This window comes from Caenorhabditis elegans, chromosome I (assembly GCF_000002985.6).
Source record: "Caenorhabditis elegans chromosome I".
NCBI lineage: Eukaryota > Metazoa > Nematoda > Chromadorea > Rhabditida > Rhabditidae > Caenorhabditis > Caenorhabditis elegans.
The window spans coordinates 10,422,586-10,446,616 of NC_003279.8; the positions used below are offsets into that span (position 1 = coordinate 10,422,586).

The 24,031-nt window shown below is 37.9% G+C and overlaps 7 protein-coding genes and 1 non-coding gene across 17 annotated transcripts; 3 read left to right on the forward strand and 5 right to left on the reverse strand.

Annotated features, from left to right (window-relative positions):
- Positions 1-309: 309 nt before the first annotated feature.
- On the reverse strand, positions 310-6,449 carry paml-2 (EGF-like domain-containing protein). The gene is made up of 16 exons (NM_060324.4): positions 6,297-6,449; positions 5,607-6,141; positions 5,440-5,547; positions 4,460-5,298; positions 4,280-4,388; positions 4,129-4,220; positions 3,929-4,080; positions 3,048-3,341; positions 2,851-3,001; positions 2,295-2,471; positions 2,104-2,248; positions 1,634-1,822; positions 1,521-1,590; positions 698-1,246; positions 439-509; positions 310-397 (listed from the first exon to the last, which is right to left on the reverse strand). The coding sequence occupies exons 1-16, from the start codon at positions 6,439-6,441 to the stop codon at positions 373-375; spliced, it is 3,651 nt and encodes a 1,216-aa protein (NP_492725.2). The 5' UTR covers positions 6,442-6,449; the 3' UTR covers positions 310-372.
- A 594-nt stretch (positions 6,450-7,043) lies between these two features.
- Positions 7,044-9,786, forward strand: Y106G6H.1 (Saposin B-type domain-containing protein). Its single transcript, NM_060325.8, has 5 exons — positions 7,044-7,218; positions 7,541-8,008; positions 8,193-8,490; positions 9,115-9,486; positions 9,538-9,786. The coding sequence occupies exons 1-5, from the start codon at positions 7,156-7,158 to the stop codon at positions 9,696-9,698; spliced, it is 1,362 nt and encodes a 453-aa protein (NP_492726.1). The 5' UTR covers positions 7,044-7,155; the 3' UTR covers positions 9,699-9,786.
- Positions 9,787-10,044: 258 nt separating this feature from the next.
- Y106G6H.17 lies at positions 10,045-10,176 on the forward strand. The gene has a single exon (NR_050502.1). It is a non-coding gene; the product is annotated as an Unclassified non-coding RNA Y106G6H.17 (non-coding RNA).
- Positions 10,177-10,275: 99 nt separating this feature from the next.
- pab-1 (Polyadenylate-binding protein) lies at positions 10,276-12,653 on the reverse strand. Its single transcript, NM_001383718.2, has 6 exons — positions 12,391-12,653; positions 12,146-12,339; positions 11,503-12,093; positions 11,172-11,456; positions 10,710-11,123; positions 10,276-10,659 (listed from the first exon to the last, which is right to left on the reverse strand). The coding sequence occupies exons 1-6, from the start codon at positions 12,644-12,646 to the stop codon at positions 10,459-10,461; spliced, it is 1,941 nt and encodes a 646-aa protein (NP_001369814.1). The 5' UTR covers positions 12,647-12,653; the 3' UTR covers positions 10,276-10,458.
- A 1,015-nt stretch (positions 12,654-13,668) lies between these two features.
- Positions 13,669-14,299, forward strand: rpl-30 (Large ribosomal subunit protein eL30). Of its 3 annotated transcripts, none has more exons than NM_001392932.1 (3): positions 13,669-13,824; positions 13,883-14,031; positions 14,085-14,299. In NM_001392932.1, exons 2-3 carry the CDS (start codon positions 13,922-13,924, stop codon positions 14,257-14,259), a joined length of 285 nt encoding a protein of 94 aa, NP_001380121.1. In that variant the 5' UTR covers positions 13,669-13,824; positions 13,883-13,921; the 3' UTR covers positions 14,260-14,299. The 3 variants fall into 3 exon arrangements, 2 of the variants coding, with proteins under 2 accessions (NP_001380121.1, NP_492728.2); NM_060327.8 differs by having other exon boundaries at positions 13,669-13,702; NR_101614.1 differs by having other exon boundaries at positions 13,823-13,824; positions 14,085-14,259.
- A 10-nt stretch (positions 14,300-14,309) lies between these two features.
- Positions 14,310-15,194, reverse strand: madf-10 (MADF domain-containing protein). The gene is made up of 3 exons (NM_060328.4): positions 15,025-15,194; positions 14,781-14,976; positions 14,310-14,736 (listed from the first exon to the last, which is right to left on the reverse strand). The coding sequence occupies exons 1-3, from the start codon at positions 15,121-15,123 to the stop codon at positions 14,327-14,329; spliced, it is 705 nt and encodes a 234-aa protein (NP_492729.1). The 5' UTR covers positions 15,124-15,194; the 3' UTR covers positions 14,310-14,326.
- Positions 15,195-15,489: 295 nt separating this feature from the next.
- pdpr-1 (DAO domain-containing protein) lies at positions 15,490-20,978 on the reverse strand. The gene is made up of 11 exons (NM_060329.5): positions 20,911-20,978; positions 20,446-20,556; positions 20,264-20,400; positions 19,818-20,066; positions 19,645-19,769; positions 19,471-19,597; positions 19,271-19,423; positions 18,245-18,864; positions 17,356-17,799; positions 16,553-16,927; positions 15,490-15,879 (listed from the first exon to the last, which is right to left on the reverse strand). The coding sequence occupies exons 1-11, from the start codon at positions 20,958-20,960 to the stop codon at positions 15,703-15,705; spliced, it is 2,568 nt and encodes an 855-aa protein (NP_492730.2). The 5' UTR covers positions 20,961-20,978; the 3' UTR covers positions 15,490-15,702.
- A 103-nt stretch (positions 20,979-21,081) lies between these two features.
- Positions 21,082-23,458, reverse strand: Y106G6H.6 (the record flags this gene model as incomplete). 8 transcript variants are annotated; one of them, NM_001276549.2, is made up of 7 exons in its annotated part: positions 21,083-21,402; positions 21,458-21,713; positions 22,172-22,413; positions 22,633-22,830; positions 22,943-22,980; positions 23,092-23,203; positions 23,336-23,458. In NM_001276549.2, the coding sequence occupies 7 exons, from the start codon at positions 23,456-23,458 to the stop codon at positions 21,265-21,267; spliced, it is 1,107 nt and encodes a 368-aa protein (NP_001263478.1). The 8 variants fall into 8 exon arrangements, with proteins under 8 accessions (NP_492731.2, NP_001263478.1, NP_001263477.1 ...); NM_060330.9 differs by having other exon boundaries at positions 21,082-21,402; positions 22,943-23,203; NM_001276548.3 differs by lacking the exon at positions 22,633-22,830 and having other exon boundaries at positions 21,265-21,402.
- Positions 23,459-24,031: the final 573 nt, after the last annotated feature.

Here is a 24,031-nt window from a genome sequence, read left to right on the forward strand (position 1 = left end):
AATCTTTTAAAATACACTTAGTCATCATTCCGATAATATCGATGTTGTCAATTATTTCGCTTCTGTTCATTACGTTCCATGATATTTCGATTTTTCATCAATTGATTTTGGAAGAGAAAACACTACTGCTCCATATTCTAAACGAAGGCGTACGAAAGTTTTATATGTATAAGAATATCGCTAGTTTCAGATTGGAGGAAAGTACATTTAACAAGGGATCAAAATTCTCTTATCCGCAATAGTCTACAAAAAACAGATTTTTCAGGAATTCCGAAATATTCTGCCTGCCAACAAAATAATACTATGTTATGTTAACAAGATGCTTCATTTCATGTTTCAAATAAAGATCACAATTAATCCATCATTTAGAAGTCATCTTTTGATTTTTCCGTAGTACCTAAAAGATGTATTAAAGTTTTAATTTAAGAGTAAGTTTACTTGAATTTGATGGCCGAATTCATAAAGTTGTTTTGAGACGTTGCTTCTTCTCTTGCAATTTTGTAGGTTTCCTAAAATTTGTTTTCGTTTTGGTATTGTTTAGTTTTAATTTGAGACTCGTCAATTTTACAATAATACATTTTGATGGAAATATGACCTAAAATTATTCTGATTGACTTTTCAAAATTGAAAGTACTGGGTTTCTTTTCAAAACTCTAGCTTCAAAGGAAATACCCTTCAGGCTACGAAAATATAATACCTTATCAATTTCATTATTAAATCTCTTTCTGTCAATATCATCAGCATCATCATAGTACTCTTCTGGTTTGAAAACATCGATTCCGGGGACTAGCATAAATTTGGTCACTCTTGCAGTTCCATCCTCTTTTTCTGCACATAGAGTCACAACTTCACTCTTTGCATTGGTTCCCAATAAATCATTTCTTGGTGGTCGTTCAGCGACTGATTTCACAAATTCCGCAAATGTTTCTTGGAGTTGTTCTTTTTGAAATTGAGTTCCAGCCAAATCATGATGCTTCTTTATCTCAGTTCGCAGAATTTCCAGTAAACCAGCAGAGACATCCAGTCCTGCTTCCAATTTCTGATTGAGAATCAAATCCCATTTGTGATGTAGGAATAATCTTTTATTCAATGGAAGCATTTGTTGTTTCATTATTTCTTGTTGTTCTTTTGGAAGCTTTTGAATTTCTTTCACTTCCTCACGAGTCCACATGGAAATCGGATCATAGGATGGAGCAAATCGAGCAGGAAACTTTTTCATCGCGAGCCATAGAATAGAGGACCAACACTAAATAATGGTATAGTATCATTTAGGGATTTCATGACTATGTTCTACTCGACGTATGTACTACGCCTGCCTACAAGGTACGCCTGCCTACAAGGCGATCAATGCCGTTTTGCGCAAATATGCCTTCCAGGCGATCTATCTTTGTTTGCTAACACGACCTACGCCGGTCTTCCTGCTTACATTCTAGGTGACCTGAGCATGCCTACTTGCCTACCTACACCTTCAAGGCGACTCAAACCTGAGTGTAGAGACAAAAGAGTCTGGAACAACTTACATTTGGATCCGTGTAGAGTCCTTGGACAAAACTGAATACTCCATAAATGATTCCCACGAGTGTGAGAACCCTGAAATATTGACTTTTGAGAATTGAATTCATTGGAACCTCACCATCCATAAATTCCTTTGCTCCGTTTATCCGCGGCTAGAATGGTCAGGAGCCACGTTGCAGACAGAAGAGAAACTCCAATAAAACATAAAACTGTATTTCTTCGGCACTTTTCGGCAACCCAACCATCAATGACTCCCTCCTTATGTTCGATTCGTTGTCGAATTTTCAGATTGTACAAGGGACGGCGACTGAAATTATATATGGTTGTCCATGCTTTCATATGTGAAATTTCATATCAAAGCTTCCAATTTTTCGCCGAAAATTAGGATTATTTTTTCAGCTTCAAACAAGTTTCAGATACCAATTTTTGATAAAACTAGAAGCCAAACCGAGATATTGTTTAGCTATAAATATGATTTTCTAATTTATTTCACCGTATTCAACCAAACATTTCACATAAAGCCAACGGCAACAATAACTGTGTTTGTTAAAGTTCTAGGTGCATTAATATAGTTCACTTTTTTTTTACTTTTTGATTAAAACACTGGATTCTGCAAATGTTGCCGTAGAGACAACAATACAAAGAACAATCCATATTGCTGATAACCAAACTGAAGTTGTTTCATTGCAAATCACACCAACGCATGTCCATGTTGAAGGAAGTTGATTCCAGTCTGTTATCAATTATTGAAATTTGGAGAAAGCCTCTAAAAATCTTACTTGATTGAAAAAGGACACCCAGTGCTACTGCCAATAAAAGCAATGGTACAACCATTCGTGGAGCAACCATTATACCCCATGCTCTTCTACATTCAAAATCTCGTTCCCATTCATTTAGATGAACACATCGAACCACTTGATTTGCATTATATCCTTCTAGCATCCACTGGATCATTGCTGGAATTTTTTGTGGTTTTTTGTTAGGTTTCGTAGAACACCGAAAAAAAAATTGGAAATTTTTCAAAATTGAAACGTTTCCGAAAAAAAAAAATGAAATTTTAGATTTTTTTCGAAAATCACAAGAGAAAAATTTACAAAAATAATTGCTCCAAAATTTTTCAAAAATAAAAAATTTGTAAAGTCAACAAACAACAAACAAAACATTTTCTATTACTTTTTGAAAATAATTTGAAAAAAATGAATAGATTTTTCGATTTTCAGGAAAAAAACAGAATCTTCGACCCATCAATATTTCATCGAAATATCATTATGAACTTTTACCGCACCCTGTACAGTAATCCCACAGTACACCTCCAACCTTCACAAGAAAAGTTACCTCCAATGAAACAAAAATGTATAACGATAAAGAACATCCGACACGTGGCTTGTGAGATTTTGAACATATACGGATCGTTGAAAAAGAGTACGCAGGATGTGCCGAGAGTCAATAAAAATGATCGAGCCGTTTGATGAGTTTCTTGTGGATCCTGAACTTAGTCTTGGTAAAATAACATAGATTAAATTATCCCATACATCTTCTCCATTCGACAAGTAAATTTTTCCAACAGATTTAACACCGATCAGGAGCACTGTCGAAGAACAGGACACGAGAGAATTGATAGTCGGAGAATCGAAAATATAATTTCCAAAACGAGTGAAAAATGAGTCAGTTGTATTTGTGACTCGATCCTTATTCACTTCACAATGTTCGCCCTCGTATCCCCAGTAACAGTCACATTTCACATCTTCTACGTAATCATAACACTTTCCATGACCATTACATGTAGTTGGAGTGCAAGCATCAGGAGTGTACCAGCAGGTGCTCATCTGAAACATTGAACAGTTACCAAAAATAGCTTCTTTTTTATCTTGAAAATACTAAATAGTTGATGTAATTCGTTAAACTTTGAAAACAACAGCTACAGTGTCTGCCAATAGTAAATGCGTTTTGGTGTCACACTTTTCAATTGAACGTAACTCAAAAACTAATAAATTTTGCAAAAAGGCTTCAACTAACAAACTATTGCTCAAAACTTTGCCTATATTTTTGCAGTTATCAAATGGTTATCGCCTCCACTCCGGAAAAAGTTGGAGCGGCTGACGTCTTGCGGGTTCAGTTTTGTCACTGGACCGTTTCAAGAGAAATCGTCAAAAATTAGCTCGTAACATGTCAGCCGCTCCACCTTTTTTTTTTGAAACGGAGCAGGTAATTATTTGTAAACTGGAAAAATTTAGAAACATTTATGGTTAACGATTTATCTGTTGACGATTTTTGCAACACTTATTAGTTATTCTAAACTTTTGAAAAATCTCCAAAACCCAAAAAACTGATATGTATGTATAATACTTTTGGTTTTTTTGAACCACAGAAAATTTGCAAGACAAAAAAAATGCAAAGTACACGTATAACTTACAGAATATTTAGGCTTGCAATGACATTGATAGGCATAATTTCCATCTGCATCAACTGTTGTCTCACAGAAGTCAGTTCCACGAGTAAAACACATAGCGCAACTAGAGACAAAATCAGACGTTGTATTTGCAAGCTTCTGAGCAACACCTTCTGCTGCAAAATGTACTAGAATTGTGTGATATGCTCACTCGGTGTGTTCACCTGCACAACTGATAGTTGTTGGACTTGGCATTATATTTCCACGTGTTCCACATGAGACAGTTGTAATTGATTTTGTGTAGGAGCATGTTAGGCTGAAAATGTTTGGTTTAAAAATTTGTTTTTTATAAAATAATTTTTGATAAAATTAAACCTTGCAGTGGAAGTAGTATCAATTGTTTCTTTTGATGAAGAGAGAATTGAGTTGAGTTCGAGGATGTTTAGAGCAGTTTCCACGTAGCATTTGGATATGTTACAGTATTCTGAAATTTTCTCAATTATTAAACACATACCTAGGTACAGCTGTTAATGTTGAAATTTTCTAGAAACCCACGTGGAAGAACACATATCGCTGAAACATTCGTCGTAGTGTCAGATATCCCCACTGTCATTGCAATTGGAGATGTCATGGCTGTTAATTGGGTAATATCAAGTACTTGAGCTTTTTTGTTGAGCCGCTCTTGCACAGATCCTCCTCCGTTTGCAAAATAGAACGACGTGGATTGAATTGATGAACTTTTTGAGCGAAGAGTTTGAAGATCATTGAGATCTCGAAGATTCTCAAGAAAGATCAGGTTCCGAAGATTGACTGTTTGGCAGTAAGAAAGAGCTGATTGATAGGACTTGATGTCAGATAGTTCGGCAAAGTAGTAGCACATTGTTTCACCTGCAACATATCCATCAGGACATTGCACCGAACAAGATGGATCTCTAGTGGTGGATATCACAGTCGTGGTGGTAGAAGAATCTGGAGTTTCTGAAGACGAGGTGGAATATGGAGTGCTTGAAGTTGAAGCTGTAGACTGGGTAGATGACAAAGATGAACTTATTTTAGAAGTAGTAGTACTTGAAATTATATCTTCAGCTTTTGCGTGCTCAGTCCAAGGTGCAGTTGACGAATCTGTGTTTTTTGACGATGTCGAAGGCTGTGAGGTGGAGCTGGAACTAGTAGATCCTGATGAAGCAGGAGATGAAGATTTTACGGTACTGCTTGCGAGGGTTGCTGAAGTCGAATGAATTGGAGTTTGGCTTGAAGTTGCAGTGGATTTTGCTGTGGAGAATGTTGTATTATCCTGTATTGCAGTACTTGATGATGTCGGTGATACGGTGGTTGACTCAGTTCTTGTTGAAATGTAGGTTGATTTTTGATAGAAAACGAAACATCTCGGAAAACTGAAAATAAAAGAGAACATAAGAAAAAATTAATGGAAAATAAATCTCTGAAACCCCTGAATTGCGGCATCGCAAATTTCAGCGAGCAATTTTTCTGTCGTTTCAGTAGCTCAAATAATGTTTAGTGTACAGTAGCACTACCTGACTGTGCTAGAAGATAATCCTTTCTGTGTTGAAATCTTAATTGTGGGTGTCATAGGTGGTGAGGAGGGAGATGAGCTTTTGATTGTTGGGGACATTGAGCTAGATCTACAATTTCAGAGATTTAATTTCTGGATCATAAAGCTTTCAGTCTGAATTGGCATTACTTTTCTGTGCTTGAAATCGTCGATGTCCGAGTTGTGTTCAAATCACCAATAGTGGATGTTGTGGAGCCTTTGGCAGATGTTGAACTTGGTTGAGTTGAAGTAGATGGGGTTGACGGCAAGGATGTAGAGTGAGAGGATTGTGTAGCCAGTGGCACCTTAGAGAAAGTTGAAGTGACTTCAGAAGTTCCAGATGAGTTTCCAGTTGTTCTACTTGAGATTTCTTTGGTGGAGCTGGTGATGGAGCTAGATGAGACCGTAATCGTAGCAGAAGTTGTTTCAAGATCTTTGTTGGATGTGGTGCTCGAAACCAAACTTTTGCTTGTTGGTAAGCTCTGCGAAGTAGATGACGATGATCTAGTGGACGTTTCATTTTTGGTCACAGTGGAAATTGAACTCCGCTTGGAAGATCCTACTGTCGTTGACGTTCCAAGACATGATGTTGAACATGTCGAACATCCACACAGAACTTCTTCCAATGTTTCACATTGCCCGCTTTTAGTATTTTTTAATATATCGGACATAGTAGTGTTTTCTGCTGAAACACTTGTGAAAGTTGGGAGGAAAAAAAATTGTATTTTAGGAACTGCTAGATAAAAGATTACATGTATGTTTAGCCGTATTGTCCGATTTTTTTAAACTTAAATTATAACATTGAAGTATTGAAAAAATATTTGCTCTAAGACAACTTACGGAGCACAATATCAGAAGGTGTTGTTGTAGGAGTAGAAGGTTCAATTGGAATCGTATTCGTTGACATTCGATCAGTACTTTCTAGTTTTCCAAAGAAAACCAGCAAAATAATAGGAAACATGGAGAAAATATATTTGTTCCGCATTTTCGAAAGCGAATGAAATGTTGGAAAGCAGGATTCATCGAATGGCAACATGAATTGGAACTAGGCAACCGATGAAGTTTCCGATGGAAATCCATGGAGATTTTTGTTTTATTTGATTTTATTTTTACATGTTTTTATTCATGTTTTTCGTACATTTTTTTGTATTTTATGAGCTCTATTGTCATGGAAACACGCTGCTTTGTGGGATTTTTCTTGAAATGTTTGTTATAGCAGTTGAATATGAAGTTGTCTTATGAAGTGAAGTGACTTATGAAGTGTCTTATGATATGAAGTGAGAATAATTTATATTTTACCAGAATCATAACTTTTGAAAGTTATACTTTCCAGATTCAGAAATATTTTTATAAAGATTCAATAATTCAATTTCAATTTCAATTTCAATTTCAATTTCAAGAATATAAAGATTCAGAAACAGGCGAGATAAACTCCTCTAATGGCTTGATCGGGTGCATTTACATCAGGATCATTGAATTGTTCAACTTTCTTCATAATTTCCCTCCTAGAGTTCCACGTGTTTCGCATAATAAAATAAAACTCCGGGTACTCGAATATCAATTTAAGGGGAGAAAGTAGAGAAGAGTGTAGCTATCATTAACTGATAAGAGTCGCCAACTATGGTCTCTCACTGTTTATAATCATTCGCCTCCCGTCGGGCTCACTGAGCACATTCTTTTCTTTGGGAGAAAAGAGAAAATGAATTTCGAACTTATTCTAGTTTCTCTAGCAACATGTATTTTATCTGTAAATGCAGATTTTGTAAGTTTTCGTAATTAAAAAAAATTGATATATGTACATATTCGGATTTAAAAATCCCAAAAAACAAATAAAAATAGATTTTCAATTGTATTGTATTATACAATACAATACAATACAATAGATGTTCAATAACATGCACAAGGTGTAATAGATCTTTAAAAATTAAGATGTGGAGCACTTCGAGCTAGAAAAAATTAGATCTGAAATTTTTCCAGTTTTGATAATTTTACGGATGACTAGGCTTTCTTTGATTTTTTTCCGTCCTTGAATGTCTGCAAAATCATCGTAGGATATTCTTTGAAAAATTCCGATTTTCCTTCAGCACGAGGAATGCCGTCAATCCCTCCGCGATGGACGTCTTCGTATCGAAACAGTTGCAGAAACTCTGGCATCTCGTGAAATCGATCGACTTGTCTCACTAATGTCTAACTCGAAAGATCAAATTAAGGGTTATAATGCAGAAAAATTGAATTACTCTCCAAAACTTCAAGATCTCATCAAAATCCGAGATGATCAGCCACCATGTCCACAACCAAATGCAACAATGTTCACAACACCTACTACGCCGGCTGCACCCACAACGACTGCTGATCCAACTACAGTTGCAGATGACACAACTACAGCTGGAGCAACCGATTCGAGCACATCTGGAGCATCGGATGCACCATCATCAACACCACCACCTCCACCGAAAATTTCTGACAAGAAGAAAAGATTCAGTCCAAGTAAAGTATATGTGACAAAGACAAAGGATATGGATCCTTTCTCCTGGTATATGAAGACTCTTCATGTAAGCTGAAATTATGACTTAGGAGGCTTAGGCTTAGGCTTTTTCCTATGTTTCGACTTAGGCTTAGACTTACGTGTTGGCATGGAGAATTGCATCGTGCCTACGAACGCGTGTCTCACGCCTACCTGCCCTGTCTCTTCTCCGATACTCCTTCACAGGCTGTATATATATGTCTATTTTTCAGTACTACATGAAACGTGAATCAGAAGTTTGTAATAATCAAATCACCGATCTTAACTCCATCACCGAAGATCAACTTTTCGGATACTTCTCCACACTTGCTACTGCTCATCCAGGACCATTCTGTTCACTTTGTCATAGATTTGCCGAAGAAATTCATTCAAAAGTATTGAAACCAAATAGCCTTCTGATTACTGATGATGAATACCATATTTCACATCTTCTCTACAATCATTTTCCAAAGCCAAAAGCAATTTGTACAGCTATTGCGCCGGGATGTGATGACGATTATGCAGCGAGGGGTAAGAGAAATCCGATAGAAATTGAAACTATTTTTCGATTTTTTATTCAGTTTTTGAAATTATTTTTCTAGAAAAAAATTATTGAAAAAAAAAATTATAAACTTCACGAAGAAGATCCTTCATGAAAAATTCAGCAGATGTTCTAAAATTTTAACTTTTTTCTAATTAAAACGTTTAAAACTAGATTTCAGATTTTTTTTAAACCCAAAGTTCGAAAAATCTCCCAAAAAATATTAAAATCATATATTTGGAAATTAAAGTTTAAAACAAAAATGTGTTTTGCATCAATCACATTTTTCCAGTGTTATGCTTTCGAAACATCACTTTAAAAATACATTATTACACAGTTGTTGTGAAGTTTACCGATGTTCCATTCAAAAATTTGGTCTCACCACGAAGACTTCACATTTTTCAGAATTTTGTACGATTTAGCACGTTTTCAGAGAATTTCCTGATTTAACAAGAGAAAAAACGTTTAAAAAAATCGAAATAATTTTCGAATTGAGTTACTGTAGAATAAAGGCGCACACCTACAGTCTTGATTCGAGAATATTTTGTTCGTGGCGAGAGTTTTTAAGCAGAACCACAAAAAATTTCGCAACGTGGAATAATTTTCAATTTCAGTTCTAAACCTGACCGAATCAGTAGTCTGCCTGGAATGTACCGCCTGTATGTCCATCACAAATGTGCTTCAACATAAGATCTTCCTTCAACCAGCCATGCTTGATCAGACTTACTATTGGCTCCGCGGAAACCTTTTCCACAATTTGTGTGCTGAACTTTGTCTCGCATTCCAGGGATTAGATATTCCACTTTTCCCGCATGGATTTACTTATGACGGATGCCAGAATGTGATGAAAAAGAAGTTTTATCAGCTTATCGACGTTGCAACAGTTATCACTAGACCCGAAAGATTTTGCAGTTTGGAGCTTCAATGGTGTGAGCTCAATGAGCAGCCAAATGCACTTCATTGTCTACGAGAACTTTGTCAAGAGTGTGAGTTTTTCTCAACTAAAGATAAAAATATAAACGAAACCATTATTACAGATTTCAAAGATACTCCACAAACTCGTTGGCTTTGTAGTCAAATTCCAGATAGACCGGAGCAAGCAGATGCATTTTTAAATATTCGACAAACGAAAGTGAAAAAAGAAAAGAAAGACTATCATATGGAATTCGAGAAAAGAAACCTTCACGATGAACTTTAGACGTTTTCTTATAATTGCATAATTTAATTTTTATAAACTTTTTACTTTGCTGATTCTTCTTTTATATTTTGTGTCTTTAAACAAAACGCTGACTTTCCTTTCTCCAATATTAATAGTCTCTAGAGTCACGAACAGTAGTCGAATTCCTGTGTTCAAGTAGTAAATGTTTACTCTCACCGGATACCAAAACTTAACTCATTTTACTAAATGTTCACGATGAAACGAAGTGTAGCATTTTGTTTAATATTAATTCCTATAACAATTTCAACGCAATGTTTCGTTTGCGATTCATTTCAAGGTTATTGTGATTTCGATGGTTCAACATGTGTTGGTCCGAAATGTTCGAGACGAACAGCGCCCATGACTAGTGAGTTAATTATTATACAATTGCAGTCAGCTTCGAATTTCAGATGGTTTGATACGTGAACAACGAATTTGCGTTCCATCCGATTCTCCTATTGGGTGTAGAAAAGCTGTTTTGTGGGATGAGATGGAAGGTGTCGAATGCGTTTGCGAAGGGCATCTGTGTAACATTGCTTCTTTTTTTTCTATAACTTGCCCATTAACATTGATTATTTTTATGATTTTATTTTAACGTGAATAAACATCACAAAAGTGAGCTTACTCAAGGGGTGGGGTGTGGGGCGGCTAAACCAACCACTAACAAGTAACAAAAAGAAGGGTGACAGTAAGAAAAAAAAACAGGAGATGGGTATGCTTAGCAACTGGGGGAACGTGCTAAGAGCACTTGGCAATGAACTTATTGCTTCTGAGCGGAAACGAGAACCGATGCAGCTTCGTCGACCTTCGAGCGGAACAATTCACTATCTTGAAGCATCATGATCAACTCGGAATTGTCGATTTCGAGCATCATTCCTGTGATTTTTCCTGCGTCCTTGTGTCCCGGGTAGAGTTTCTCAATGAGAGCGTAGATACGCTCACCAAGAAGTTGCTTTTGCTCCTGAAAAGATGTATCATGAAATTAAGTATTGCAAAACAAAGTAAGCTTACCTGAGGAGCAGCAGCGGCCAACATTGCAGATGTGAGTGGCTCTTGTCCTCCAATAACGATTCCTTGTGGTCTTTGCTGGTATGCCTGATATGGCTGTGGTGGAGCCTTTGGTCCGGTTGGAGCTGGTCTTTGCTGCTGTTGTTGCTGTGGTGGACGTGGAACGTTTTGCTGTTGGACTCCAGGATTTTGGGTGCGTGGTGGTCCCTGCATGCGGACGCCTCCTTGAGCGACTTGATTGTACTGCTGTGGTGGACCGCGTGGTCCTCCTTGTTGGTTCTGTGGACGTCCCATGCGGTTTTGGTAGACACCTGGGCCTTGAGCCATCATGTACTGATTTTGGACTGGGTACTGATTTTGCATTCCCCAGCGACCTCCTGGGCGAACCATCTGTTGTCCACCGGCGAAGTTGCGCTGCTGAAATAATAAATTCGAGCATTACAAAAAAAACAACAAAAAACTAACCTGTTGCATCGGATTAGCAACATAGTATCCTGGTCCTGGCTGTGTTGGGTTGTACATGGCTGCTCCTGGAACGTTGCCGTGCATTCTCATGCTTGCAAGACGTTGCATGTATTGAGAAGCAAGCTGTGCACGACGATCTTCTTTACGTTGAGCAATAGCCACATACAATGGCTTTGAGCACACCATTTTTGAGTTCATCTCAGTCACTGCACTTGTAGCTTCCTCCGGCTTTTCGAAGCAGACAAAACCGAATCCCTTTGATCTCCCATTTTCGTCAGTCATGACCTAAAAATATTATGTATATGATAGCATTTTGAAAAAGTTTACCAACCTTAGCACTCGTGATGTTTCCGTAAGACTCGAATTGCTTCTTCAAGCCATCATCATCGACAGTCTCGTCGAGGTTTTTGACGTAGAGATTGACTCCTTGATACTTCTGCATACGCTCAGCCTTGTGTTGCTCGTGCTTCTTTTTCAATTCAGCGTGTCTCTCAGACTTCTTTTGGGCACGGCAGACATGAAGTTTCAAGTCAGTTCCCTCGATGGTTGAATCGTGAAGAGCTTGCACAGCAGTCTCGGCCTCTTCTGGATTAGCAAAAGCAACAAATCCGAATCCCTTGGACTTTCCCTCGACAGTCATGACTTCGCAGCTGGTAATGTTTCCGAACTTGGCGAAGAGCTTCTCAAGGGTTTCCTTGTTGTAGTGATCTCCAAAGTTCTTCACGTAGACATTGGTGAACTGTTTGGCAGTCTCTCCAAGCTCGCGATTGCGTTGAGCACGTGGCTGGAATTTGCCAACGAAAACCTTCTTCCCGGCCAGAAGCATGCCATTGACTTTTTGGATAGCATTTTGGGCAGCTTCCTCGGTCTCGAAGTGAACGAAACCGTAGCCTTTGCTGAATCCGTCCTCGTCGATAGCAACCTGTACAACATAAATTGAAGGCGGTTTGGCAATGCTCTAAAGAAAACGTTACCTTGCAGGAGAGAATGTTTCCGAACAGGGAGAAGGTATCGTAGATTGACTTGTTGTCGATGACCTTATCGAGGTTCTTGATGAAGATATTGCCAGCTCCCGAACGACGCATAGCTGGATCTCTTTGAGACCACATGATTCTCATTGGTTTGCCGTGAAGAGCCTCGAAGTTCATGGTGTCCATGGCACGTTCAGCTGAAAATTGAATTGAATTAAAGATTGAAGTGAATTTGGAGACAAACAAACCATCAGCTGGTTGTTGGAAGTTGACGTAGGCATAGCCCAATGAGAGACGAGTGGCATTGTCTCTGCAGACACGAATAGAAAGAACAGGGCCGGCAGCGCTGAACTTCTCGAACAGGATCGACTCGTTGACGTCCGGGTGGAGGTCTCCGACGTAGAGCGAAGCCATGGTGTACGACGAGCCGGTCTGATTTTGGCCTGGTTGAGGAGCAGCAGCGCCAGCAACGGCGGCAGCGGGAGCAGCGACGTTCATTTCCATGATTTTACTGAATTGAAGATTGAATAAATAGAATAGAAGTAATATTTTAGTGACCGTCACGTATTTCCGTACTTTTTTATTATGGGTGAGGAGTTGGGTCACGGAACAACGTCTAGCGAGGAAGTCAGGCGACGTCTAGCCAGACCGCGGGTTAATGTAGTGTCTGCCTACCTACAACTAAAGAGCAAATGACGATAGTACGCTAAGAATAGCAGAAAGGGCGGAGTTAGCCTAATTGTCTAATAAACGCTCACATCTCGGGACCTGGGAAGTATCGATCGGGAAACACGCAGCAATTATTCGTATCGGTAAAAAATTACTTGTTATTCAACAAAAAGAGACAGAAAACTATATGTCCTTCCCAAATAATCATAGAAAACAATTTAGCACGGAAACAAGTAACGGTTCGAATTACGAAATAGGAAAAATCAATAAAACTCACGTTTTGGTGTCGGATCGTCCAAAGAATAATTTTTTTGGTGATTTTTAGGGTTTTTTAAATTTTTATGGGTTTTTGAGCAGTTTAAATTGGGATTTACTGTCCTTTTGCTCAGAGCCAGGAGAACTCGGATCCCAAAAACCGGAAAAAGACACACTAGTGTTTCAAGGGAGGAGGGAATGTGCCGATGGGTCTCGCCACGAAATGCATCGCGAACCGTAGTTATCGCTGCTTTGCCCCTATTTCTGGCCCAAAATCTGATACTTTTCGCTGTTTCGTTTCTTTTTTGCAGAAAATTATGTTTTTGAAACCAAATTTTAGTTTATTCGACTTATTTCTGTTTTTTAGTTGCAAACTTTCAACAGATAAACGCCTTTTTATATAATTCTTCAAGCTGTAAACTATTATAAATTGAATTTCTTACCACTTATTTTTTGAGACGTTGAAATTTTCTGAAGTAGTACGGATGATCGCTTTCGTAAAGACGTTTTGAAGTTATTTGTTTTTTAATGTGCCGTCCTTCTTTTGCTCTATTTACGTGGCTCAAATTAGAAGTTCACGCAGTTATTTTTTCTATTTTCAGGTAAATCATCATGGCTCCAGCTGCTAAGCCACAGGTTAGTGAAGTTTCTCTGGAGTTAAATTTTCGAGCAGCGATGGAGTAATCCGGAGCTCGGGTGATTTAATTGAGAAGGAGTAGCTTCCCCGCTCATTCTGTCACGGGCTTCGGGTGCTCAATGTAAGCGCTCGCGAATTCTCCAATATTCGAACGCCTGATGATCCATATATTCGTTTAGGTCAAGAAAAATGCTGAGAACATCAACTCCCGACTCTCCATGGTCATGAAGACTGGACAATACGTCCTCGGATACAAGCAGACTCTCAAATCCCTTCTCAACGGAAAGGCTAAGCTTGTCATCATTGCCAACAACACTCCACCACTCAGGTAAATCAATATTTATCATTTCGGATTTTTATTAACTCATGATTAATTTTCAGAAAGTCCGAGATTGAGTACTACGCCATGCTCGCCAAAACTGGAGTTCACCACTACAACGGAAACAACATTGAGCTCGGAACCGCCTGTGGACGTCTCTTCCGTGTGTGCACCCTTGCAGTCACTGATGCCGGAGACTCCGACATCATCCTCAGCGTTCCATCTGAGAGCGCATAAGCTGTTTGTTATTGTTACAATAAATTGTTGAAAACAGTTTAGAATCAGTATTTTTAACACAAATTGTTTATTGCAAATCAGGTGCGGCTTTAGTAACACTTTCCAGTTGCGCTTCGTAAACGATGTCACGGATGGACTTTTGGATCTTCAGCCAGTGTATGCGATCCTTGTATCCTATTTCTTTCAATGGGAGGTACAACGATCGACAGAATTCCATGTACTCGTCAGATGGCATTTCTTCTAGTTTCTCTTTCTTAGAAGAGGGACCTTGGTATAAATCGTACGGCTGTCCCTGGAATTGCATCGGACGTTTTTTCATCACAAAATCGTTTTGATTCACACTGTCCAGGAACATGAGCGAATCAAAAAACTTCCATTTCGGTCGTATAGGGCATCCATCATGATCAAATGTTAACTTCCGTCGAGTTTTCACGTATGTGTCTTTCAGATTTTTCCAATGCTTTTCGATTTCTTCGACTGGAAAAAAACCAATTATAACTGAAGTAGAAATGATAACTTACTTGTGAGCGGAGGGCTCAACACGAACTGTTGATTAATCACCTCAACAACTTCAGCAAAGAGATTTTTCCGTGCTGCCGAGCTCACTTTTTCTCGTGTTGAATCCCAAAGACCCGGTCTGTGTGCAATTGCTTCACACATTGCAAATCTAACACTATCTGTTACTTGACGCATCATGTACTGAACCTCTTCTTTTTGCTGAATTTGTTGTGAATTTCAGTGTTATTTAGTTGCACACCTACATACCTGAGGAACAACATGTGTCATGTGAGAATGTGGTGTAGGACCGGTAGAAGTAGACTGACTTTGATGGCCCTGATGATTTTGGTGACTCCATTGGTCCATTGCTCGATAAACTAAGAATATTTTCAAAAAACTGACGATGTTGATGATCGAAAGAGACAGCTATCTAAACTAGTTTTAGTTCATAGTTTTTGTATAAACTTTGTGAGATTATATTTTTAAACTATTAATTTAGACAAATCTCTCCTATTTGGATATTCGTAATTATTGAAGCTTTCTAATTATTTTTAATATCTATCACTTCAATTGAAAAGTCGAAGCATTTTGAAAAGTTCAGCTCGAAGTCTTTAAAAGTCTTTAAAACAAGTCTTTAAAAAATGGTCGCGTCGTCGCAGGACGTCGAAAATTGATCGGTGCGACGCGTGCGGTGCGGCGTTGCGTGCTGTTGCAGGGATTGTGAGAAGCATAGAGGGTGCAGAATGTCTATTTATTATGAAGTATGTGAGGGGGAGCAGACACTGGGTGGATGAAGTCACAATTACAATTATCGTACAACCAATATGGCATCGAGATTGAGAAACAAAAAAGAAAAAAAGTACAAAGTAGGAAATTGAATTCTAAATTCAACATCTGGATTCAGCTAAGTTGTCTAAATATGTTCACTAAGATGGCAAGAAGCAATCATTGAGTCGGTCTGTAGTGAAGTGGATGCTCGCTGGATATCATTGGAAGTGAAGGTGAATGAACGTTGAGACGGCATGTGAACCTTTTTCCAGCTATATCAATTTCAAAGTGTCCAGATGATACAAATTCAGGTGATACTCCAAACTCTTTATTTTCCACGTAGCCAATGCAAACCTGAAATACAATTTTTGAGAAGATCATCCAGTTTTCCCAACATTCTTTCTTTCGTTAATTATCCCACTGTCACCTACTGTTCTAGTCTCACCCAACATATGTCTTCTTTGTCTACAATTAACTGGCAGGGGAAAGGGTCAGACCAACTTCCCCCAAGTCAATACCATTTCGGTGTTCACAAAGAAATGACCAATTGAGGTCATGCCAACTTCCCAAATGCTAGGATTCTTAATGGCGATAGATATTGTTGTAAGTGAGTGAGCACTGAATACACAACGACAGGTGTGCCAGTGTGACGAGATGATGGTCATATTAATGAGCACGTCACACTGTTTCTTTTTATCCTAGATATCGGGGATCAAAAGTACGAGTTGAAGACGTGTTGGAATTTACTACAGAGGGAACCGAGAAGGGTCCCAGAAAAATTTAGCTGCCGAAGAGCAGGTTCAGCTAAGTTACATATGACATTTTGAAATTGTCTAATTTTTAAAAAGGTTTTTAAAAACCATACAATTGTATGGATCAAAATTATTTTTAAAAAACATTTCAATAATCACATAAATTTCAGGTAAAAACTTAGAAGGTGTTTCAGACATTTTGGAAACGTCATAACTTGGCTGAACCTGATCTTCGATAGCTAACTATTTTTTTTCAGAATTTCAGATATATTTACCTGACATCCCAAAGTGAAACCATATGCCGCAGAAGTTGTCAACCCAACAGCTCGTCCATCTTTCAAAATAGTTTCACCTCCTTGAGGCCATGGATCAGTTTCCTTATCATGTCCATCAACAAGCAGTTGTACAAATCGCTTCGAAACTCCACGTTCAACTTGTTCTTCAAGTGCTTTTTTCCCTATGAAATCCTTTTTAAAATCAACACGGAAAAGTCGTCCACACTCGACAGGTGTCACTGTTGCATTGATATCCTGTCCCCAGTAGACATAGAATTTTTCAATCCGAAGCTGGCGGAGAGTGTAGTAGCCGGCGTGTTGAAGACTGTATTCTTTTCCTGCGTCAAGAATCTTCTCGTAGACATTTTGAGCAACCTGAATTTTAATAAAATGAAAAAAATACATTAAAGATTTTTCTCACAAGAGTACGGTATGTTTTCAAGGGAATCATAAAACTAAAACCATCTTCTCTAAAAACTACACGATTTTGCTGATCGTGATTCCCAGACGCAAAATTTTGTGATTTTTCCGCCAAAAAGCTGTACCCGGTCCCGACACGACAATTTTTGGTCAACGCAAAGGGATCTTAGGGAGTACTGTAGTTACAAACTTACGTTGCTGCAGAATGAAAAATCGATGAGAATTCCGCACAAACGAAAGCTTAACATCACAATACTCAAAAAATGTCGTGTCAAGCCCGGATACCGTATTTCTGGTTCAAAAATTGCAAAACTTTACATCTGGGTGATAGTTTTAATCAAAAATTGAAGCTGTTTCATACACTAGCCAGTTTCTACATTTACCTCATTAGGTACATAGATAACCCAACCAAGTTCACCACAATGTGTAACACTTATAGCTCGTATTCCTGTTGCCATTCCAATATTAATTTCTTGACATCTAAATGTTGGGAAATCGTTACTACTCATCGATAATCCTGTGATATCGCCCATTAGATAACGAGAAGATGGTCCAATTAAATCAAGAGCCGTGTACGCTCCGGTTACATCTTGAACATGTACTCGTGCTTTCAGAATTGCTTGCCATTTTTTCATCCAAACAAGTACACGCTCTTGTTGAATAGTCGGTGCAACCATGAAGAACTTCTTTTCTCCGAGTCTGCTCAATGTGCAATCCGTCACATATCCTCCTTTTTGATGTTGCATTCCTGTGTAGACTGTGGTTCCAATTGGCTCATCAACATTTGCAGAACACAGAAATTGCAGATATTCCACAGCATCTTCACCCTGAAATAGGAGAATACTTTATTTCAAATCAGAATTATTGGGAAATTAATTAATAGTACGGATCAGGAAATTTCAAAATTTTTAGTTTTCAGTGTGTCATGTATTCTATAACCCAAACCAGAAATTCTGTGGTTTTGCGCCAAGAGTACGGTATTCGGTCTCGACACGACAAATTTATGATAAATTTTCAAATTGTGCGCACCTTTAAAAAAGTACTGTAGTTTCAAACTTTCGACTTTTAGTTTTAGAAAAAACTCAAAATATATTATATAATTACTTATACTTTAACAAATCGCAAAAATCTATGAAAAAAAAGACTTGGGAACTACAGAATTCAACAAAAATCTTCGTTTCGAGACCAGTTACCGTACTTTTATCAAAAAATACGAAAAACTTGATATTTCACGATTTCTTGAACTATAAACTTTACTGTACGAAACCTTACAGTAATATCATATTTGCTGAAACTGCTCATATCCATAAGCCCAACTCGTTCTCTACATGCTTCATATTCACTGGCGACCCTTTCGAACCATTCTGGTTTTCCAATAAGCGCATCTTGACCACTCATCAATGCATTTCTTTCAGTTTTTGGTGTTTTCTCAAACCACAGCGGTCGTTCGTAACCCATAATCTCTCCGAAAACGGCTCCCGCATCTCTCAACTGATGATAAATCGGAGCCATTCGTAGGTTTCTCGCTGTATGGCACTGATGGGAATGGTAGAGATTCGAATATGTTAGAGCTGCTACTTCAGGTGTTCTTCCTATCAAATATTGATTGTTTGCATGCAAATCAATAAATCTTCCAACATCAACACGAGCAACGTCTGCTGTAGAACTCTGTGATTCACACATCAATTCTCCAAGGATTTTTCCAAGTCCTCCTGCCAGAGAAAGTCCTTGTCCATTCATTCCACACATCACCCAATATCCCTTCGCCTGTGAACTTTCTCCAATTGTCGGGAGTTTGTCTGGAGTATAGGCTTCCATTCCAACAATCAGATCTCCATGATTGCAATCACCAAGCATTGGGCATCGAGAAATCAGCTTTTCAAGGTTTGGATCTGAAAAATGATTCTAGCTTTAGTGGCACAATAATTGTATGATAAGAGGTGCGCGGAATTTTATAAAATGAGCCAATGTATCTGTTGTCCAAAATTTTCAATAAAACTTATTGATAGAACACAGAAAAATACTTTCTTTATCGGTAAATAAATTTTATTTTAGATGCAACAACTGAAAAAGTTCTAAAATATTGTTTGAAAGTTGGGAATCGCCTGAAAAAATCCGGAAACTTTCAGATATTTTTTGAGCGCTTTTTCAATTGTATCATCTGAAATAAAAACTATTTTCAGATAAAACAAGTATTTTTGTATGTTCTGACAGTAAATTTTAATTTAAAAAATATTGATACAACACGGTACGCTGTTTTGTAGAATTGCCGCCCAGCAGTGAACCGTAACGCCATACCAAATGTATTCCAGTCCGGTTCTGGATGTTGCCAAGGCGTTGCTGATCCAGTTTGTCTTGCAAGTGGCCGAATACTTTCTTCGGCAAATCCTGCACAAAGAGTCTTGAAAGAAGTGGTCCGGAGCATCACATTTCCGTCGAGGTCGTTGAAAACTGAAAATCCAATTAATTTTATCAATTTTCATCTACAAAAGACTTACTCGGTGTCATATCACTAACTGATCCTGTTGGTAATTTTGAAGTGTGAATATACGAGTAGGTACATGGATATGCAGCTGTTTGAACATGCTGATGAGGAAGTGCCTTGACAAGATGACTACCAGCCCACTGAAAAGCTAATAAAGATTCACTTTACAATTTCTCTATAAACCTACAATTCCAGCAGCATCAACAAAATGACTCGTTTCTATAAATCCCATTTTAGTGGAAACTCCGTAAACTTGTTTCTCGTCGCCGATATGTACCTCCAAAACGGGATTGCTTTCGTATATCAGAGCACCTGAAAATCAGAAATTGAATGAGAATCTATTGAAGAAAAATGAGTTACCGTAATCCTTAGCAATCAACGCCAGATGCTGACAAAGTGCCACTGGATCTAAAGCAACATCTTCTGGAGAGAACAAAGCCAGCTGAACATCTTCTGTTTGAAGGAATGGCCATCGCTCAAGCATTTCACTTTGACAATCAAGAAGTTCGACTTTATCGTTATGGACAACTCCTCTTGAATACATCCGTCGAAGTAGTATTTCGTTGGCCATTGATGAGGCAAGATATGTACGGCCGCATTTTATGTAACCTGTGAAAAAATTAATTTTGATTTAAATTTATTAACTATATAACAAATACCGTTTCTTTCTATTAAAATATATTCTATTAAACATTCTTGTAACATTTAAAAAATTTTTTAAAATAACAAACTATTTTTATTCATTTTTCAAAGAATTGTTGTTCACAGCGACTAGAAACGAGGTGCTTGATGTTCAAAAATCTTACGAAATTTGCAAGTTGTGGCGAGATGTGAGTACAAGTCGAGTGAAGCTTGAGCAATTGCTTGAAGGCTCGTGTCTTGCCAGAAAATCGGCGAAGAAACCAAACCGGCTGAGAGTCCCGTGGCTCCGGAGCATCCAATTCTAAAATGTTCAGTTATTTAGAGATAAATTTCAGATAAAACATACGAATCTTTTTCAACGAGTGCCACCTTCTTTCCCCGTTTCGCTAGGTGATAGGCGATTGATGTTCCCGATATTCCACCGCCACACACCACGACATCAGCGTTGGCGACTGCTCTGAAATCAAAAAAAAATTCTTCAAAATTTCAACAGAAAAAAAAGCCGAGTTTTGATAGAATTTGAATTTGTTCTCGCCGTAGCAGCTGAAATACAGTTTTTATTAAATTATTACTCTGATGCATATCGACTTAAAATGTACCTGAATCGACTTATTAATGCGACATTCACGACACAAATTTGCAATTAAGAGTGAAAATCGCTGCGACAGGGACTATTTTACGAAACTTCAATTTTAGCAAAACTTGGTTTCTTTTTTCATAAAAAATGTCGCTCGTTTCGTGCCAGTTTCAGTTATTTTCAGGTTGAAATTTTTTTCAGCGTAAAACAGCTTTGAAGTCGCTTTTTACATACGTTGTGTAGCTTCTTGCCCATCTCCACCTCGCTAACCGATGTCCAATCATCACATTTATGTACAAATCCTGAAAAATTGCTCGAATTTCTTGAATATAGTGAGAAGTACTTTCGAAAGAAAAAAGTATTTAAAACAGGGTGTATAGACCCTTTATTCTAACTTCAATTGAATGTTCTTGTAAAAATTTATATATTTTTTACGTAAACGGCAAAAAAGAACGACGCGTTGAAACGATGATGAGATGAAAGAAAAGAGAAAAAAAACTGATTATTGAAACATAATATTAGAGCAAAATGAGAATCTGTAGATTCAGGATATAACTTAGTTAATGACAATCAATCGATCAATTATTATTAATAAACGATTCGTTGTAACATTGATTCGAATCGCTTGAACAACTTCATATTTCCCATTAGATGAGCCAGATTTAATCCAAGTAAAGCCACGTTTTCGAGCATCACTTCGTCGAGTTTTCCTTCTTTGAGAAGCTTCTGAAATAATAATTATTTAATTTTTAAAATTATCTCTTTTCCTTTCAAAACTTACAATAACATATTCATGTGCCTTTAGATAGTTCCGTTTTCGCATATATGCCATGACTACCAGCATAGTTGCTCGCTGCCGTGCTCGAGCACATTTTGCAGCATTCATCACTCGCAGTGCATATTCGATTGCTCGATTGTAGCGTCCTATTCCGATCATTCCTTCAGCTTTGTATGTTAGAAGAATCGCCAAATCATCCTGCCACTCACCGGCTCGATCGTACCGTTCTACGGCGAAATTTACAGCTTCTATGGCTTCCCTGGAATAAAAAACAGTGGGTTAAGAAATACATCATCGCTTTTTTCCCAACATGGGTCCGAAAAACCCAAATTTTATGATTTATGAGTTGATAAGAATGTATTAGATTTCTATTGCCGAATTTACAGTATTGCAGTTGCTGGAAATTATTTAATTATCACTCATTTTTGCACATTTTGGTTTTTTTTACATGTTTTCTCGTGGATAAGACATTTTAAACGACTAAAAACCCCGTCACAAGCGGCCAAAATATGAAAAAATAATTATAAGTTGACGAAAATTTTAGGTTGTCATGAAAAAAAAATTAAAATTTTCAAGACGATTCATTTCAAAAATAGGGATTTTAGGGCGTTTTGGGGTCAAAAAAATTCGTTTTTTTTTCTTGAAAATTATTGCTCCCGCTGTAGCAGTAGCACAAATAAACATTCTTTTTGTATCTAAAAGGCAGCTGAAACTTACGAATATTTTCTTAATTTGAGAAGCATGAATCCGTGAAGAGCCGCTGCAGCATAATGGACAGGTTCTCGGCTTGATTGTTTTGCCAAAGCGAAGCACATCAGTGTAGCTGTTTCAGCGAATCGAAGAGTCATATCCGGATGTCGAGGTCGCATTTCGTTGCATCGCCGCCGTACCGATGGCATATAATGATGAGGTTGCTTTTCGAAAAGACGATCGTAGATATCATTGAACTCCCAAGTCTCCTGAAATTAAAAATTAAAGTTAGTTGTTCAGATGGTGCGGAGATTCAGAGAAGTGTGGCTCTCTTTCTTTCGGAAATTTAGATAGAAATATAGATATTTCCAATTTCTGAACATAATGTTACTTTTAATGCTCGGAAAGAAATTCCTGAAAAATAGCTATGGGAGAAATGAATTTTATAAATTTTCCGCCCTACTCTGCTGAGAATGATCAATTCTCACCTCGTAATACTCATAAATCAAAGCTTCTGAGATCCGAATCCAGACGAGAACATTGGTGTTGAAGTATGGAATACATGGCCGTAATCGTTCGAACATCTCTCGATAACGTCCATCGTGATGTGCTTCAAGACCTCGGCTATACAGCAACAGAATGTCGCGTACGGCGAGGTCCGCTGGGCCATGCTGAGTGTATAATTCCTGGCGGCATTATTAGGGTCCATTCAAATAGGGGAAACGGGACGTTTTTTATTGTTTTAAAAATTTTGGCTGGGGAGAACAAACTAGCATTAAAAAGTATTTATATTCTTACCTCGGTAACCATCTTCCGCATTGCAGATTGCTGCTCTTCTGAAAGACAAATTGCGCGACGTTTGAAACTTCTTTTCATATGGGATATCCATTGGGATGCCATTTTTGACGAAACCGTTGTGGCCGTACTTGAAAGACCAGTTGACATACCACTAACTTCACACCCTTGATTCATTCGAATATTTTCCATTATTTCGCTGAGATCTGGATCTTCCGACACACGATCTTCTATTAGCTTGAAGCACTCGGCAGCTCTTTGGAACTGAAAATCATGAAAATTTGGAAATTTTGTGGGTTAAAATGTTAAATGTGGAGAAAAACTATTTAAATGTGTATTTTCCGCTGAATTAACAGCAGAAATTCCCGGGTAGATCAAATAATGTGCAAAACGTACACTGCCTTCCGCTCCGTTTTCCGCTTCGATTTCTCCAACTATTAAATCAAAATCAGACATATTTTCAGGCATTATCGGAGATGACATTCTCCTTTCCCTTCGTTCTTCTTTTGGTTCCGTCATGGCAGAGCTTCCTTTTATACTTTTTCTCAGAAGCTCTGCAAGCTCATGCAGTCGTTTTTCCAGGATTAACGGGAGAGATGGAGCGAATAGCTGAAATTATAAATATTTCTGACAAAAATGAATGTTTAAATACGTATTTATCAAATAAACGAAGAGAAAGTTGAAGTAAAATGAGAAAAAGGAAAATGAATTTTAACACAAGCGGAGTACTGTATTTTTTAAAGGCGCATTGTTGATGGAACACAGCGGCTCTCGTCACGATATATATTGTGTTCTCCTCGTGGACAAAATTTAATTAATTGTTGCATTATCGGATTTTCTATTTGTTGACGGTTTTTCATTATTATTTATTTATTTTTTGCAAATTAATTTACTTTAAAATCTCATAATTTATTTAAAGAAAAATAAAAAAAATGTGTTTTTTCCAATTTCTAATAGAAAAGCAAGTGTATCCATGCGTATTACACTGCCCAGCGTGCTCCCGGCTATTCGCGTTCGATATATTCGCGACCGGCGGCCGACGTCAAATGAAAACCTAGGCCGTTGTGTGATCAATTGTTTACTTGTTTTCTC

Coding starts and splice junctions, on each gene's coding strand:
- paml-2 (NM_060324.4), bottom strand. CDS start 6,441: ATGCGGAACAAATATATTTTCTCCATGTTTCCTATTATTTTGCTGGTT. Junction 5,299..5,439: donor TTATCTTCTAGCACAGTCAG/GTAGTGCTACTG, acceptor TTTTATTTTCAG/TTTTCCGAGATGTTTCGTTT. Junction 2,472..2,850: donor ACATTTTTGTTTCATTGGAG/GTAACTTTTCTT, acceptor AAAAAATTCCAG/CAATGATCCAGTGGATGCTA.
- Y106G6H.1 (NM_060325.8), top strand. CDS start 7,156: ATGAATTTCGAACTTATTCTAGTTTCTCTAGCAACATGTATTTTATCT. Junction 8,009..8,192: donor GGTATATGAAGACTCTTCAT/GTAAGCTGAAAT, acceptor TCTATTTTTCAG/TACTACATGAAACGTGAATC. Junction 8,491..9,114: donor TGACGATTATGCAGCGAGGG/GTAAGAGAAATC, acceptor TTTCAATTTCAG/TTCTAAACCTGACCGAATCA.
- pab-1 (NM_001383718.2), bottom strand. CDS start 12,646: ATGGAAATGAACGTCGCTGCTCCCGCTGCCGCCGTTGCTGGCGCTGCT. Junction 12,094..12,145: donor GAAACATTCTCTCCTGCAAG/GTAACGTTTTCT, acceptor TATGTTGTACAG/GTTGCTATCGACGAGGACGG. Junction 10,660..10,709: donor TGGCCGCTGCTGCTCCTCAG/GTAAGCTTACTT, acceptor ACATCTTTTCAG/GAGCAAAAGCAACTTCTTGG.
- rpl-30 (NM_060327.8), top strand. CDS start 13,679: ATGGCTCCAGCTGCTAAGCCACAG. Junction 13,703..13,882: donor CTCCAGCTGCTAAGCCACAG/GTTAGTGAAGTT, acceptor ATATTCGTTTAG/GTCAAGAAAAATGCTGAGAA. Junction 14,032..14,084: donor AACAACACTCCACCACTCAG/GTAAATCAATAT, acceptor ATTAATTTTCAG/AAAGTCCGAGATTGAGTACT.
- madf-10 (NM_060328.4), bottom strand. CDS start 15,123: ATGGACCAATGGAGTCACCAAAATCATCAGGGCCATCAAAGTCAGTCT. Junction 14,977..15,024: donor TGACACATGTTGTTCCTCAG/GTATGTAGGTGT, acceptor CAACAAATTCAG/CAAAAAGAAGAGGTTCAGTA. Junction 14,737..14,780: donor GTTGAGCCCTCCGCTCACAA/GTAAGTTATCAT, acceptor GTTTTTTTCCAG/TCGAAGAAATCGAAAAGCAT.
- pdpr-1 (NM_060329.5), bottom strand. CDS start 20,960: ATGATTGGACATCGGTTAGCGAGGTGGAGATGGGCAAGAAGCTACACA. Junction 16,928..17,355: donor TTATCTATGTACCTAATGAG/GTAAATGTAGAA, acceptor ATTAAAATTCAG/GTTGCTCAAAATGTCTACGA. Junction 15,880..16,552: donor GTTTCACTTTGGGATGTCAG/GTAAATATATCT, acceptor ATTGTATTTCAG/GTTTGCATTGGCTACGTGGA.